Here is an 18101-nt window from a genome sequence, read left to right on the forward strand (position 1 = left end):
CGTGCCCATGCCGTGAATAAGAAATAGTAAGTTGAGAGCGTGTGCGCTCGACATTGGCCTTATCGAGAGTGCGCCCGCGCCCATGTCTATTTTCGTCAGAATTTCTATTTTTGTGAAACCACGAGTTTGCAATATAGGTTTGGGGTTTTTGGCAAACCCAAGAGACGAAAAAAGACATGAGAAAACCCAATCTTGAAAACAATCAAGATTGAGAGATAACCTTTATAGAGAGACAAGTCTGTAAAGATATATTAGTGATCTAGTAAGGTGAGAGACTGAAAGGAGTGATTGTAATCGTCTTTCCTACATTATAAATGATTAGCTCTTGTGGAAGTAGGCATCATTAGCCGAACCTGTGGTATGTTTGTTCTTCTTCTTTGTATTATTATATGTTGTTAATAGTTGTTTAGAGAGTTGGACATATTAGGTTAGCTGTAGTGGATATTTAGAATACCAGTGAGTTCATATTACAAATTATCTATGTAGTGGGGGATCGATTAGTATCGGTATTAACCCCAACACAACCGCGATAAACATGCTGTCTCATCCAATAACTTTGTGACCTACGGGTTGGAACCAGTGGTGGAATAATTCTCAACATATATTAGCTGGTGTCCGTGATACATGATGTTACGACCACTATGACGAACATTGAGTTTTTCCTTCTTTTCTCATAAATCTTTATGATAACATGTCAACAACCTTTATGCCTGATCTCACTAGGAGTTGTATTACAATTACGGTCAAGCTAAAATATGTGACAAATTGTTTTTAGTAACTAATAGATAGTTCCTCCAGTCCACATCAAACCGACTTCCCATTCTTTTCTCTTAGCTTTAAAACCCATCCTAGTTCCACCTTTTCCATTCATTCATTCCTCCCTCACTCTCAAAACCTTCCTACAGCCTCCTTGGCTTCCTTAGCTTGTTTTTTTTTATTATACGACGTCCCCTTTTGGCAGGAAAAAAAAAATGAATATTAGTCCTGTGGGAAGTCCTTCAGACGAAACTGATACTGGTGGGAGTATGTTGGACAACTCTTCTTTAAAGGATCAAGATCGATTTCTACCTATTGCTAATGTTAGTCGCATAATGAAAAAAGCTCTCCCTGCCAATGCAAAGATATCAAAAGAAGCGAAGGAGACTGCACAAGAATGCGTGTCTGAGTTCATCAGTTTCATCACTGGTGAAGCATCTGATAAGTGTCAAAGAGAGAAGAGGAAGACTATTAATGGTGATGATCTTCTATGGGCTATGACTACTCTTGGTTTCGAAAATTATGTAGGGCCTTTAAAAGGCTATCTTAACAAGTATAGGGAGACAGAAGCCATGGCAAGACAAGGAGATCATTCTCCAACTGAAGAGACTCAGACTAATAATATCATGACTGCTGCTACTACTACTACTAATCATTATGGTAATACTGTAAATGCAAAGCTTCCAGATTTTAACAGCGGATTTTTCTCACTTGGAGCAACAGGAGTTCCATATAGCTTCGGAGATCAAGAAAGGGTCATGGCTTGTGGAGAGAAGTCCAAGATTAATGGCGCCTTTTATGTGAGTACAACTTACGAAAATGGTAACGCAATTGCTAATAAAGTTATAGGTGCTAATCATCACAATGGTGCTGGATGGTATTGACTGAGAATATGTAAAGAAGCATACACTAATTCTCAATCGCTGAATTCATTGGTTTTCTATAGAGAGTCCTACTTGATCGTGTTGAAACTTGAAAGAGAGAACTTACTCTATCAACTTTTCTTACATTTACCCCCAACGACTGCCTAGCACAATAGCTAGCAACTTATAAAGAAACTTGCACTGGACTTGTATCGTTTTGAAAACTTGGTATGGTATGCGTCTTTGTGATGCCTCCAGCCATAGTATGTAATATTGTATTTTTACGGCGATATGCTTGTGTTGATATTTGTAATATACCAATTTGCCAGTCCAGTGCAGTGCTCGACTAGCTAGTGCTGCAATTTCAGCCAAAAAGCACAACTCTAACAACAGTTCCTGCTATGCCTCCACACCCCTACCTTGTGCTCTGACAAATTGAAACATGTTTCAACAATTTTTTTTCTGGTGAAGTCGGAATATCTCAAAAACAGTTGTTCTCATTGTTTTTACACTGCTTTCTTAATCCAGGTAACCAGTAACCAAGAAATTTGTTCCAGACCAGAACTCCAACAGGAGAGAGTAAGAAATTTTGTTCAAGACCAGAACCCCCACAGCAGAGAGTTAGTTAAGAATTAAAACACATAAAACAAAACAAAATGACAAATAAACTATTAGTTATCACTATCGTTGAACTTCAAACGGAATAAAACATAAAGATTACAGTCTTCCAACTTTTCACTTCAACTACAAAAATAATGCCAAAAGGCCCAAAATATGTTCTCACAGCTACAATCAGAAACTACATGCACAAAGAGACTAAAAATACATTGTAACTGGTTACAAAATATATGCACACAGAGATACACAATAATTAATTTGTACTAAAACATGTACATTACAAGCCTTCCAACTCCCCACTTCAACTACAGGTACATACCAAAATATGTTCTTAAATTTGAGGGGAATTATAGTGGGTCTGGAGGTACCCTAAGAAAATTAGAGTGGACAGTGTATACCATCAAAAGGTTTTAACAATTGGTCTGGGTGCTTGCTCTGAAACTGGTTTTATTACAATGGGGAGAGAGCTTCACGGTTATGCTGTTCATAGATGTTTTGATGGATTTGATATTGGTAAAAATGCATTGATCACAATGTATTCAAGGTGCAATGACCTTAGACTTGCATATTTACTGTTCCGATCAAGTGAAAATAAGAGCCTGGTTACTTGGAACTCCATTATTGCAGGTTGTACTTATTTGGATCTGTATGATGAGGCCTCGTTCATTTTTAGAGAGATGCTATTGTTGGGATTTATACCAATACCAATCGGTTCCCCCACTACACAGATAACTTGTATTTGAACACACTTCAACTCCAGATAAATCTCAAATATCAACTACAACCTATACTAACATGCCCAACTCGCTAAACAACTATTAACAACAGATAATAATGTAAAGCAGTAAAAGCAAACCACAACACAAAGATTTACCGTGGTTCGGCCAATGATGCCTACTTCCACAAGAGTCGGCTTCTTAATAACGTGGGAAGGAAGATTACAATCTCTCCTTTCAGTCTCTCACCTTACTAGATCACTCTTATCTCTTTACAGGGTTGTATCTCTGTAAATGTTCTCTCTCTTTGTTTTAGTCTGGATTCCAATCCTTCTGACTTGTTTGGTTCTTAGTCTTAGGTTTTCCAAAACCTTGATTTTGGTTTTTATCTCCAAAAACCAAATTCGCGGGTACTGTAGCAAAGGCCCACGAATTAGACACTGGCGCCAGCGCTCCATGTCTTGGAGTTCGAGCGGGATGGTCGCCTCTATGGCCGAATCCACTCTATTCTATCGAACTCGGCGAAGTCGTCGCCCATCTGGCCCGAGCGGCCTTCCATTTCGACCGAATTCCAACGCTCTCTCCGCTCCAAATTTTTTCCTCATGTGGGGGGATAACTCAACAATCTCCCCTCCCGAGCGGTGGGGGGCTTCCTCCATGCAATTTCCAAATCAACGGAGGAGTGTGCGCCATTCCGGCAATAGCACAACAAACATCAAACTTACCTTTCGGTAAGACTTTGGTCATCATATCCGGCCCGCTCTTGTCGGTATGGATCTTCTCGATACCGCAATGCTTGTCCTCGAAAGTACTTCTCTAATCAATGATAACGCACGTGTATGTGCTTGGATCTAGAATGAAAACTTCGGATTCTTGCTCAAGTGGATGGCGCCCGACCGGTATCACATAGAACTACAAACCGTTTATGCTTTAGCCCCTAGTTCGTCGAAGAACCTCTTCATCCATAGCAACTCTTTGCAACACTCGATGGTCGCAATATACTTTCGGCTTCTATAGTGGGGAGGGCAACACACTTTTGCAACTTTGATTGCCAAGAAACCGCTCCCCGCTTGGAAAAGTAACCCGGATAACCGGAGGTGGACTTCATCGAAGTCAACATCACCGCCATGTTCGCATCGATGTAGCCTTCAAGTAAGGGGCTTACTTCCACCAAAGCACAAACATGATTTGGAAGTGCCTTTGAGATATCTCAATATCCACTTAACACCTTCCCAATGTTCTTTACCCGGATTTGATGTAAATCTGCTTACAACCCCAACGGCGAAAAGCAATATCCGGCCTAGTACACACCATGACATACATCAAATCCCATTTCGCGGATGCATAAAGGAATCTTTTTCCATCCGACTCTGCTCATGCTCACCCTTTGGACACATCTCTTTGGTCATGCGGAACTGGCCACCAAGCGGATTAACCGATCCGCTTTCGCTTTGATCCATGTTGAATCTCTTCAACACCTTCTCAATGTAGCTTTCTTGAAAGCCACAACTTCCCACTCTTTCATCACGGTGATACGCGATCCCAAGTATCTGCTTTTGCTTGACCCAAATCCTTCATCTCAAAGGACTTACTCAAGTCTTTCTTTAGCTTGGATATCTTGTTGATGTTTGAGCCAACTATCAACATATCATCCCACATACAAAGAATAAGACAATGAAATCTCCATCCGAAATCTCTCGAACAAACACACAATGATCGGAAGACTTCTTGTATCCTTGCTTCGCCATAAAGGAGTCAAACTTTATGTACCACTGTCTCGGTGCTTGCTTCCACCCATACAAGCTCTTTTATCGCCTTGCATACTAGGTGTGCTCCTTTTGCCTTTGACCTCAAACCCTGCGGGGGTCCATGTAGACATCTTCTTCAAGGTCTCCATGAAGAAAAGTCGCCTTAACATCTAGTCTTTCAACCTCTAGATTCATACTTGCGGCCATACCCAATACCACCCGGATAGAAGTCATCTTCACTACAGGAGAGAAAATCTCATCAAAGTCAATTCCTTTCCTTTGACCGAATTCCTTCCTGACAACAAGGCGAAGCTTTGTGCCTTGGGTGAGGATTGTTCTCCTCATGCTTGACTTTGTATATCCACTTATTCTTGAGAACTTTTCTCCCCTGGGTTTCTCAACTAACTTCATAAGTGTGATTCTTATGCAAAGAATCCATCTCATCATCGTGGCCTTCAACCACTTTTCTTTGTCCGTACCTTCAAGTGCCTCTTGATAGTACATAGGTTCTCCACCATCCGATAGTAGCACGCGTCGTTATGTGGTGGATACCTGTTGAAGCTATTCTCCTCCTTCGTCGGACCTCCTTGCCCCATCTGGCGGTGCCTCGGGAGGTTGCACTTCGCTTTCTCGGTGGTGGTTCATGCATCTCATCTCTGCATCTTCTATACCAATAGGTTCTATCCCATCATGAGCAATAGGATTCTCATCATGAGCTTCAAACTCATGGTTCTCTGATTCTCAATGCCTTCTCACGCGCGTTCCCGGTAGGGAACTTCGGTTCTCGAATCAACAAGATCATTGGTGAAAGCCTCAGCTTCTCACCCTCCTCAAAGTCTGCTATGGTTTGGTCTTCTAAGAACACAACATCTCGACTTCGGATTACCTTCTTGTTAATCGGATCATAGAGTTTGTAACCAAACTTTTCATCTCCATAACCCATAAAAATGCACTTTGCTTGGCTTTGTCATCAAGCTTGGATCTCTCATCCTTCTGAATATGCACAAATGCCCCCGCACCCAAATACCCTCAAGTATCCATAATCAACATCTCTGCCTCGACCATACTCTCTCTAGATAATCACTATTCGAGGCTTTCTTTGGTGACAAGTTGATCACATGCACGGCCAGACGCGTGCTTCTACCCAAGAGCTTCTAGGCAGACTTAGAGTGAGATAGCATGCATCTCATCCTCTCTACAATGGTACGGTTCATTCTCTCTCGCTATTCCATTCTCATTGCGGTGTCTTGGGAACGGTCCGCTCATGATGAATCCCATGACTCGCAATACTCTTCAAATGGCCCTATGTACTCACCCCCATTATCCGAGCGAATACACTTCAACAACTTCCCAGTCTCTCTTTCCACCATCTTTGGGAATTTCTCAAACACGCCAAGTACTTCATCCTCGGTCTTCGACTATATAGGCCCATATCTTTCTTGACGATCATCATCAATGAATGTCAAGTCTGTAAACTCCCCTCAAAGGACTTCACTCTCATAGGACCACATAAGTCCGTATGCACTAGCTCGGGCGATGTCCTTTCGTGAGATCGGAATCTTTGGAAAGACACCCCATTGCTTTTCCTACCAAACGAAGAGTACATGTATTTAAATGTGTACCTTTAATGTTTGGCATGGCCTTTTGCTTAGCAAGAACTTCCATCCCTTTTATGCCCGTGTGACCACGATCTTTGTGCCACAGGTTCGGATGAAGCTTCTTCTTCAAGATTCGCTTCGCTTTACACAAACTAGCCTGTTTTTGTAAAGAGAGCAAGTTTTCTTTCCTCCTCACGCTGCTACAATGGAACCTCTTTCGGTTTCCATACCCCGCTACCAAACGAGTTTACAAAGCCATCGTCATCTAATTTCCCAAAACCGAAATTAGGTTTAGCCGTATGTCGGGGACATGTCTTACATCCTTGAGTGTCAAGGTGTAGCCGACATTGGTTTCTATATGAACATCTCCAATGCCTATAATCTTCGAGGCGCCATCATTTACCCATCCTCACTTCACCATATTCACCACACCTGTAGGTAGTGAAGAATCCCATGCGCGTTGTGACGATAGGATGCTCCCTATCTATCACCCACTCAGATCCCCTCGACATGAGGTACTAAGGCAAAGACACACCACAATCGACACAATTCCCACTAGGTAATTGACTAGTCGCGGTAGTATCTCTCACCAGTTTCCGCTTCCTCGCACCATGTCTTCATGTACACGCTTATTCTTCTCATCCCTCTTGATTCTCGCACTCATATCCGGAAGTGGCCTTTGGTGGCACAATAGTAACATTGCCTCTCTCGCGCTTTGTGAGTTCTAGCTTCACCCCTAGATTTACTTCATCATCACCTCTAGAACGAGATGGTTTTCTGTTTTGACCTCTCCCCGCTTTCTCTGGAAAAGGATCTCTCGAGTGAGAAGAGCCGCTTCTTGCACTCCTTCTAGTCTCCTCATTCAACAAAGACGTGGTAGCCATCTCCATGGTAACAATTCCATCCTTGGTCGCTCCATGTAGAGAAACTGCACGTGTCTCCCAACTTTCGGAGAGCCTAATAGAAACAAAGCCTCAACTTCGCCTCCCAAATTGATCTTCATCAAATGCATCCGATTGATGATATTCTCAGACTTCATTAAGATGCTCGGACATTGAAGAACCTTCTTGTACTTCGTGTTCCGCAAACTTCTTAACGACTAGCACTTTGTTTCCACCCGACTTCCTCTCATAAAGGTCTTTGAAGTTTCTTCCATAGATCAAGGTCGTAGTCTCTTTGGGCCACATGGTGAAAGACATAATCGTCGTCAATCCATCGCCGAATGTATCCAATCGCTTTTTGTCAAGCTTTTTCCACTCGGCCTCATCGGGTCTTTTACGGTTTTACTCCCTCATTCTCAATGGGAAGTGCCAAGTCCTTTGCAAGGTATAGCAAGTCTTCCATCTTGGCTTTCCAGATGGTGTAGTTCTTCCTATTCGGACTCATCATCATGCAGTGTTCACGGAATGGTCCATCTCTACAAGTTATTTAACCTCAAATCTTCTCTCGAATTTCGGTCAAACACCTTCCCGACCAAGATTCGGATAACACCCTAGGCTATTCTAACCAAGGCTCTGATACCACTTGTTGGGGTTTATACCAATACCAATCGGTTCCCCCACTACACAGATAACTTGTATTTGAACACACTTCAACTCCAGATAAATCTCAAATATCAACTACAACCTGTACTAACATGCCCAACTCGCTAAACAACTATTAACAACAGATAATAATGTAAAGCAGTAAAAGCAAACCACAACACAAAGATTTACCGTGGTTCGGCCAATGATGCCTACTTCCACAAGAGTCAGTTCTTAATAACGTGGGAAGAAAGATTACAATCTCTCCTTTCAGTCTCTCACCTTACTAGATCACTCTTATCTCTTTACAGGGTTGTATCTCTGTAAAGGTTCTCTCTCTTTGTTTTAGTCTGGATTCCAATCCTTCTGACTTGTTTGGTTCTTAGTCTTAGGTTTTCCAAAACCTTGATTTTGGTTTTTATCTCCAAAAACCAAATTCGCGGGTACTGTAGCAAAGGCCCACGAGAAATTAGACTCGAAAGCTGAAGCGCCCCTCTTTTTGCGCAGGCCGCTTCCATGTACCGAGTTCGGCGCGGGTCGCCCCCTCTATGAGCGCGGGTCGCCCTATTCTATCGAACTCGAGCTTAAGTCGCTTCATCCGAAAGCGCGCGCTATCGACATTTCCAACGCCGAATTCGCCTTTGCGCTTCTCCAAATTTTTTCTCTCCTCATGTGAGGGATAACTCCAACAGCTATTGACTGGGATTAAACCAAATTACGTGACAATTGCAAGCATCCTTCCATTCTGTGGGCGAAGAATGAACGTTTTACATGGTAAAGAGATCCATTGTTACATTATGAAAAAGATAGAGTTGAAGGATCACCTGTTACTATGGATTTCTCTATTAGACTTGTACTCAAAATCTGGGAAGATGTTGGAAGCTCAAAGAGTATTTGACTCAATGAGCATGAAGGACAAAGTTACATACACTTCTTTGATTGCTGGATATGGAATGCAAGGTCGAGGGCATTGGGCATTAAAACTTTTTGATGAGATGAACATGTCTGGGATCGAAGCTGACCATATAACCATGGTTGCTGTCCTTTCAGCTTTTAGCCATTCAGGGCTTGTGGATGAGGGCCAAATGATTGCGAAGATGATCAATGTATATAGGATAAACCCTCGGATAGAGCACTTTTCTTGTATGGTTGATCTCTTTGGGAATGCTGGTTTGCTAAGAAAGGCAGTGCAAATTATCACAGTGATGCCATACCGACCGAGTCATGCTATGTTAGCAACTCTAGTGAGTGCATCTAGAATCTATGGGAACACAACCATCATGGATTGGGCTACTAAGATGTTGGAGGTGAGACCAGAAGATTGAATACACCATCTCCTGATTGCTAAATTGTAGACAGCAACCTAGCCGACTTTAGGAAGATGATTAGGAATGATGGTATGAGAAAGACTTTGCATTGTGTTTGCATGTGACGTCGGAATCAAGCATCTACCTGTTAGACTCTTTGATGTGTTTGGTGGCCTTATAAAAAGAGGCTTCCGTTGCCATTTAAGAATATGGGTTTCGAATACAAATGAGCCAATCTTATGATTGAGGTGTAGAGAATTTTGGGTGCATTATCTGTGGCAGTTTTACCAAAGTTTGATGACCTCTGCTGCATGGAAGTGGAGAGGTGTAACTTGCAAGAGCCCCATAACACTGGCTTTTTAAAGGTCGCTGTTGCCTGGTTCACATATCGGCAAATGATAGCACATCTTGGTGATCATTGGAAGTTTCAATAAGAATGATGTCTTTTGGAAGATCAAGTCGAGGAAAGTTGGAGCATGAATTCGGTTGGATCGTGGTTATTCTTGAAAAGGAAAGTACAGAGCTCTTTTTGGGGGAAGATTGTTATATAGCTTCAGAGGTTGCTATATAAATACAGTGGTTGGTTACTTGGTGACACATCATTGTTCTTTAATCCATACGGAAATTTTGTACAGGGGAATATCCGACGTGATATTTTGTTGGAATCGATCAAGGTAACCTTTGCAGAACTAGAATTTTACTTCAGAACGTAACAAATTGTATGCGCAATGTAGATTAGAGAAATCTTAAGCAAATTTGATTTATTGGCTTATTGTTAGAAAATGTTAAAGCAAAGTGTTTCAATTTATTTATTTTTTCTTGCAGATCTGTATGATACAGGAAATTGGATATTTATTATGCTCTTTTCAGCCCAACAAACACTCAGACAAAGCCTTGATTTCTTAGATTACCCACCTCGCACGCAAGACATTCCTGGAAAACATCTTTCCAAAATCCCTCCAATATTATAAAGTTTAGGCGTTTAGCTAGCTGTAAATTTCGTCCTGTTCTAAGTTCATGGTTCATACCATATGTGTATTGTGGTATGAGCCCTTTTGAGGACCACCTAACTTTACTCGCAACTTTTTATTTAGAAGACAAAGACCAGTTTGGCTTAATTTGGAATAGAAAGAGGAGTTTCTGTCTCACCTAAAATTAGTTACTTGTGTTGCTTTCGGCTTTCCTACTTTTAGTCTGTAGACATTAATTGTCCCCGTATCCTTAAGATAAGAAGCAGTGGATTTCATTCCTGCTTTCGAACCATATGGCTGATTGGCTTCAACTTGCAAATTGTATATTATTTTCATCGTACTTCTCTAGTTCTCTTTTATATATAAATTTAATACTTGATTTTTTTACTGGATGAATGTTTTTGAAACACTAGCATTCACTTCCTTCGGAGTCTATATGGTGGACCTTTGCAGTGATCTGGACTGTCTAATCAATATGTCAATGCTAGCATTAGACATAGCCTTTTATTTATTGGATTTAATTTTTTATTTGATTGGTCACTGTTGGCAACTTGGTTAACCAAACGTATCCTTTACGCGAGAATCCAATTTTATTTGTTATTGGTGACTTGACGCACATACGTCCAAACCAACTCTTAATATCTGGTGATTACCGACCAAAGAAAATATATCAGAACAGTAGTTTTAATTGCTATATGAATTAAGAGGAAGAGGATAACTACGGAAATATTGTACCATGATATAGTCTTCTGTTTATCGAAAAAAAAAAAAAAAAAAATGATATAGTCTTCTGTTTTAGAGGTTTCGAGGTACAAGGCTCAAGATCTGCATAGTTTAAGTTGTCTTCAACTACTTCTTCCAATCAATTTTAAGCTTAAGAAGCGACATCTGCCCAACTCGGCAATACTACCACTTAATCCTATGAACTCACTACAATATTCTATTTTATTTCATATATATTTTTTAGTTTTTAGAGCGCAGACCATTTTAAACTTGCAATGAAATTTCATTTTATCTATCCGGCCCATTTCAGATACCGGATTGCTGATGTGTCTTATTTTACGCCTACGTGTTTTTTGTCTACATCCGACATAGTAACGTGGCGGATTATACATATTATATATCATTATAATATATGACATGTATCACCTTTTTACACAATGATACATGACATATATCATGATGATATATAACGTGTAGCACGATGATAGGCCTTCAAACTATAGGCCCATATCTTTCTTGACGCATCATCAATGAATGTCAAGAAGTACGAAGCTCCCTGGTGGGACTTCACTCTCATAGGACCACATAAGTGCGTGTCAAGACTTCCAAGGATTGGTGTCCTTCGTGGAGATCGGAATCTTTGGAAAGACACCGTGTTGCTTTCTACCAAACAATGAAAGTACATGTATTTAAATGTGTATCTTTAATGTCCGGCACTGGCCTTTTGCTTAGCAAGAACTTCCATCCCTTTTATGCCCACGTGACCTGATCTCTTGGCTACGATTCGGATGAAGAAACTTCTTCTTCGCCAAGATTAAATTCGCTTTACACAAACTAGCCCGTGTTTTGTAAAGAGAGCAAGTTTTTCTTTCCTCCGATCGCTTCTGATGGAACCTCGCCGGTTTCCATACCCCGCTACCAAACGAAGTTTACAAAGCCATCGTCATCTAATTTCCCGGTAGAAATTAGCTTAACCATATGTCGGGACATGTCTTACATCCTTGAGTGTCAAGGTGTAGCCGGACATTGGTTTCTACATGAACATCTCCAATGCCTATAATCTTTGAGACTCCATCATTTACCCATCCTCACTTCACCATATTCACCACAAATTTGTAGGTAGTGAAGAATCCGCGCGGTGTGACGCGATAGGATGCTCCTCAGATCTATCACCCACTCAGATCCCGACATGAGGTACTAAGACAAAGACACACCACAACCGACACAATTCCCACTAGGTCGTCGACTAGTGCGGTAGTATCTCTCGCTTTAGTTTCGTTCCTCGCACCATGTCTTCATATACACAGCTTATTCTTCTCATCCCTCTTCGTTCTCGTTACTCATATCCGGAAGTGGCCTTTTGGCGGGCACAATAGTAACATTGCCTCTCCGCCTTAGGAGTTCTAGCTTCACCCCTAGATTTACTTACGCCATCACCTCTAGAACGAGATGGTTTTGTTTTGACCTCTCCCCGTTTCTCGCGTGAAAGGATCTCTCGAGTGAAGAGTTTCTTCTTGCACTCCTTCTAGTCTCCTCATTCAACAAAGACGTGGTAGCCATCTCCATGGTAACAATTCCAACCTTTGGCCGCTCCATGTAGAAAACCGCTAATGTCTCCCAACTTTCGGGTAGAGAGCCTAATAGAAACAAAGCCTCAACTTCGCCTCCCAAATTGATCTTCATCAAATGCATCGATTGATGATATTCTCAATGTACTTCATTAAGATGTTCGGACATTGAAGAACCTTCTTGGTACTTCGGTTCCGCAAACTTCTTAACGACTAGCACTTTGTTTCCACCCGACTTCCTCTCATAAAGGTCTTCGAAGTTTCTTCCATAGATCTAAGGTCGTAGTCTCTTAGGCCACATGGTGAAAGACAATCGTCCAATCCACTGTCGAATGTATCCAATCGCTTTTTCATCAAACTTTTTCCACTTTCGGCCCTCTCGGTCTTTTCGGTTTTACTCCCTCATTCTCAACGGAAGTGTCAAGTCCTTGCGATATAGCAAGTCTTCCATCTTGGCTTTCCAGATGGTGTAGTTCTTCCTATTCAGACTCATCATACGAGTGTTCACGGAATGGTCCATCTCTACAAGTTATGTAAACTCAAATCTTCTCTTAGGAATTTCGTCAAACGCTTTCTGACCAAGATTCGGATAACACCCTAGGCTATTCTAACCAAGGCTCTGATACCACTTGTTGGGGATTATACCAATACCAATCGGTTCCCCCACTACACAGATAACTTGTATATGAACTCAATTCAACTCCGGACAAATCTCAAATATCACAAACTACCTATACTAACATGCCCAACTCGCTAAACAACTATTAACAATGAGATAATAATGTAAAGCGGTAAAAGCAAACCACAACACAAAGATTTACCGTGGTTCGCCAATGATGCCTACTTCCACAAGAGCCGGCTCTTAATAAAGTAGGAAGGAAGATTACAATCTCTCCTACGATCTCACCTTACTAGATCACTCTTATCTCTTTACGTGGTTGTATCTCTCAAAGGTTCTCTTTTTGTTTTAGTCCGGATTCCAACCTTCCGACTTGTTTTTCGTTCTTCCGGTTTTTCAAAACCTTGATTTTGGTTTTATCTCCAAAACCAAATTCGCGTATCTTGTAGCAAGGGCCCACGAAATTAGACTGAAGGTGGTCGCTTAAAGACTGAAGTTGAAGCGGCTTCCTCTGGCCGGGTCGCCCTATGTTACTGAACTCGGAAGTCGTCATATCTATCTCAACGCTGGCACGCCTCGACATGCACGATGCCGAATTCACGTTTACGTCGGCTCGTTTTTTTCTCTCCTCATGTGAGGGATAACTCCAACAGTACCATGATAAAGTCTTCTGTTTTAGAGGTTTCAAGGTACAAGGCTCAAGATCTGCATAGTTTAAGTTGTCTTCAACTACTTCTTCCAATCAATTTTAAGCTTAAGAAGCGACATCTGCCCGACTCGGCAATACTACCACTTAAGCCTATTAACTCACTATAATATTCTACTTTATTTCATATATTGTTTTTAGTTTTTAAAGCGCAAACCATCTTAAACTTGCAATGAAATTTTATTTTATCTATCCGGCCTATTTCAGGTACCGGATTGCTGATGTGTCTTATTGTAAGCCTACGTATTTTTTGTCTACATCCGACACAGTGACATGGCGGATGATACATATTATATATCATTATAATATATGACATTTATCACCTTTTTACACAATGATACATGACATATATCATGATGATATATAAGATATAGCACGATGATACAAAATATATATCATCTATCACATCACTGTGTCGGATAAATAGAATGGGCCGGATAGATAAAATAGAATTTCATTACAAGTAATTTTCGCTCTAAAAAAATATATATAGGGTAACCCCGTGAGTCAGTAACAAAGGTGTAACTTTGTACTTTAATTCAATACCTTTCTTACTTTATTTTGCGAACCATTTGAATTGTAAACGCTTACTAGCTTTTTCTTCCGTTAAATTAGAATCTGAACTGTAATTAAAAAATTTGACTGACAAAATTCTGATTTCGGATGAAAACAAATTTTAAAAATAAAAAATTTGAATAGTACCATCTCGAGATAGTTACTTGCAAACCAAGTATCTTGGAAAACATAGCTCAAGGTTGAAGGTTCACACTCCACAGTAAGTCCTTGAAAGTTTGCACCTGGTCTCTCATTTTACAATTCCTCTTTATTACCAGAAAGAGAAATTTGAGTACTCCTCTCCAATTACAGCGCTTTTTGGTTAGTAAATGTAGTCCAGTGTGGACGTGTGGTCGGGGGAGGGTTTACGTTCCACACATTTAAATATCTTCTGGTTATGATACCATGCATATGAAAATTTGCCAAACAAATTTCCACCTGCTATTTTCTCCATCAATTGAAATCTGATCATCAACCATACTAACAGTTAAATAGAAACATCTTCTAATATGGTACACGTGGTCCACTCGGAGTTGAACAAATATGTGGACCATTTTACTTTGTGGTGTGTGGTAGCAGTATCTCATAACTTCTAAGTCTTCTTGAAGCCAAGCCGAGCTGACTAACTCATAGTAACTACTAACGACCAGTGGACCACGTCAGTAACTGAAGTCAGCACAGAATCAACAAATGATGTCATCATACCATTAAGTATTTTCGTTATGTGACAAAATCATAAGATCTTAGATACACACCATTCTTTTTGATTGCCACGTGTTTGCTGTAAACTTCAATAACGTCTTTGATGATCTAATCAATGGCTCTAACTCAATCCATGAAGTGAAACGTTACACAAGGGTGTACGAAAATATTATCGTGTCGTTAGGGTCCATATCGTATGCCACGTGGCAACATATTAAAGGAGAAACAAAACCCACCATTGTCCTGCTGCACCTTTCAGAGAAGGTCACGTGGGAAGAAATTATTGAAATATTCATTGCAAACAACGAATTTGTAAAACTTTCCTCTTTCAACCTCAAATCTAATTTCTTCTTAGTTTCCAATTTTCTATCAAACCACCCTTTTATTTCTTGCACTCTTATCTTCCAAGAAACTACCGAAAACCACTTGCTTGCACACATTATTATTTTATTTTTGACAACTTTTACAACACTCATTGCTCTCTTTGATCCACTTTTTCATGGATAAACTAAGTGTTCACCAAACAAAAGGTTCATCAAAACAAGCCAAGTCCAAGAAAAAAACCAATTAAAGTTGTGTACATCTCAAATCCCATGAAGGTTAAGACTAGTGCATCAGACTTTAGAGCATTAGTACAAGAATTAACTGGTCAAGACTCTGATATAGGAGACGCTTCAAGGTATTCATCAGAGATGGAGGGTATTAATGAAGGAGTCGTTCTTGGAACAGTTCCTAGTGAAGGGATGGAAATTTCAAATGATAGAGAAGAAGTTGTCCAACATGTTCCAGGGGTGGAACCTTATGGTGAGACAATAAGGACCTTGGATTCGACGTTCGAGCAGTTTGAGCCATTTGATCGAGTTTTTAGCCCATTCATGATAGAAAATTTCAATGGACTTATTCCCTCTGGTCTATTGCATGATATCTGTCAACCAGTTGAGAAGCCTTGAAGATGTACATATCTGTGATTAGTGGGTATCTACTATGTCTAATTTGCTTTTGTTATCATGTTATGTTTTTTAGTTTCTACTAGGCCTTTTTTTTTTTATCTAACTATTGTCTTTGGATATATTGGTAGCACTATTGCTGCAAAAATTCATGCTAAGAGCATGCAATTACTCTCCTGGAGTTATTTGTTTTCACTTGGTTGAGTTAATGATCAACTTCAATAGTGTTTAATTGTTAATTACAATATATTATCTCGACTTATTACACAGTACAGTAGTGACACTATCCGCCATGAAATGTGAGATTTTTTTTTCAATATTAGAGAGTGCTGATCGACAGAATAAAACACATTATATTTTAAGAGAAATTAAACAAAGTTGTATCTTGATTTTTATATTTTTATTATTTGCTTGAATTACTTTAAGTAAGCTTAGTACATTTGAGTCCTAAATCAAGCTCTGGACTATGTCCCGGCCCTCTTTGTGACACCACTGACACCAGTTTCTTACATCATATTAATTATGTCACCGCTCCCAGCTGTCAAGACGTAGATGATCCAATCTGCACAATATGTAGCCGGCGAGCTAGAGCCTAGAGGTGGAAACAAGCCCCAATAGTTTACATATATAACGTGCATAACAGTGATCATGGTGTGATTAACAGGAGGTTTTCAGGATGAGCTCCTGTTGAAAAATGAAAAGGTATACAGACTGACAGACTCACATAGTCTTATAGTCTAGCTCTTACGCTTTTTACTGCTGTTCAAGTATCAATTGTTATTGGGATGGGTCAGGGATGTCATGTTTTGTATTTACATAACAACTTTCAATTCTTTGCCGTGAACTGAGATAATATAACGTTGAGAGTTAGTCTAGTTTCTTAAAATCATTCTTCTTCATTATATTTGCTGCAGGAATTGTAGTAACCTATAAAGCTGGCCTTTTGATATAGTAGTACTTCCTTACTATAGATGTTCACATTCTCCATTTCTCCTCTAACTACTTCTTACATTTTGATCGATAATAATAAGAGACGCAAAATATGCAATGTAGAATTGTTTGGATACTCCATTTCATGATCATTCTCTTAAATGTGATGATAATCAATCTTAATCATTTATCGGCTCAGTTAGATTATATTAATGTGATTCAGATATGTTATTACTACCATTAATGAAGAATCTTTCAGATGCAACTGTCTTGGGGTCCGGTTCAATGGTCCTGAGTCCTGACCCATGATGTGATTGGAAATTTGGAATTGGATCGAGTTGTGTGCTAGCTGTTTCGGCGTTAAAACTTGGAGTCACAATCCCTATTAATTTAAAACATGCTTGAATACTTCACGAGTCACTTCAATCAAGCGATGAGATGAAAAATTAAAGAGAGCTCAGATGCATTGTTTTGTCCTCTAATAATCAGAGATAATGGTGCTATAACGTTAAATGCGGACAGGCCTTAATAAACCGGTGAAATTTGTTTCAGTAGGTGGTGTGGAACTATACAACTCGAATAGACATTTCGAATAATTACGTACGTGATCCCCGCGTTGCTTAATCAAATGATCCTTTCTTAAGGGAATATCATTTTTTTTGCTGTACTGAGCTTTCATTGTGACACCTTGGAAGATTGTGTATTCTAGAAGAACAATTTCTTCATTCAAATAATTATTGATGAGCCAATGGGGCTAACGTTAATTGTATATTATTGCCGTACGAAAGTACTTCATGTTGTCTATAGTCTATACATGAGTAACGTCATAGCGCATTTGTGTATCCATCTTTTCTTTATCTGGATTGACTATTACGCGTAATATTCTCATTATCTATGTAGATCCGCCCCTGTATGATGGGGTATGTGTCCTCCAAACTTCATATTGATGAGAATTGGAGTCTCTTCTTAGTCACTGCAAATCGCTTGAAAATGTAGTTTGTGTAGGAAATTTATTCTAAAAATATATTTATTGTTAAATAGACAAGAAAATCAAATTGATATAATAAATATATCATGAACAAATTTTTAGTTCAATTAATAAACTTAATTTACCAATGATTAAATCCGAGAACTAAATGAAGATTTACTTATGTTCTTAAAGATTTTTTTCCTCACTTAGCCAAGGTTGATGGAAAATTGTCTCCGAGATAGAAACATTTCTTTCTATGTAAAACTAAAGACTTCAATTCT

At 39.8% G+C, this 18101-nt stretch overlaps 1 protein-coding gene, 1 long non-coding RNA gene and 1 pseudogene across 2 annotated transcripts; all 3 read left to right on the top strand.

The window, feature by feature from the left end:
* Nucleotides 1-970: 970 nt before the first annotated feature.
* LOC147484471 (nuclear transcription factor Y subunit B-2 pseudogene) lies at nucleotides 971-1952 on the top strand (annotated as a pseudogene).
* A 12862-nt stretch (nucleotides 1953-14814) lies between these two features.
* Nucleotides 14815-16159, top strand: LOC147484472 (sigma factor binding protein 1, chloroplastic-like). The gene is made up of 2 exons (XM_086579754.1): nucleotides 14815-14836; nucleotides 15487-16159. The coding sequence occupies exons 1-2, from the start codon at nucleotides 14815-14817 to the stop codon at nucleotides 15921-15923; spliced, it is 459 nt and encodes a 152-aa protein (XP_086435880.1). The 3' UTR covers nucleotides 15924-16159.
* A 158-nt stretch (nucleotides 16160-16317) lies between these two features.
* Nucleotides 16318-17614, top strand: LOC147484473 (uncharacterized). Its single transcript, XR_015205240.1, has 2 exons — nucleotides 16318-16622; nucleotides 16835-17614. It is a non-coding gene; the product is annotated as an uncharacterized LOC147484473 (long non-coding RNA).
* Nucleotides 17615-18101: the final 487 nt, after the last annotated feature.

The sequence above is a fragment of the Coptis chinensis genome, chromosome 8 (assembly GCF_015680905.1).
Source record: "Coptis chinensis isolate HL-2020 chromosome 8, ASM1568090v1, whole genome shotgun sequence".
NCBI lineage: Eukaryota > Viridiplantae > Streptophyta > Magnoliopsida > Ranunculales > Ranunculaceae > Coptis > Coptis chinensis.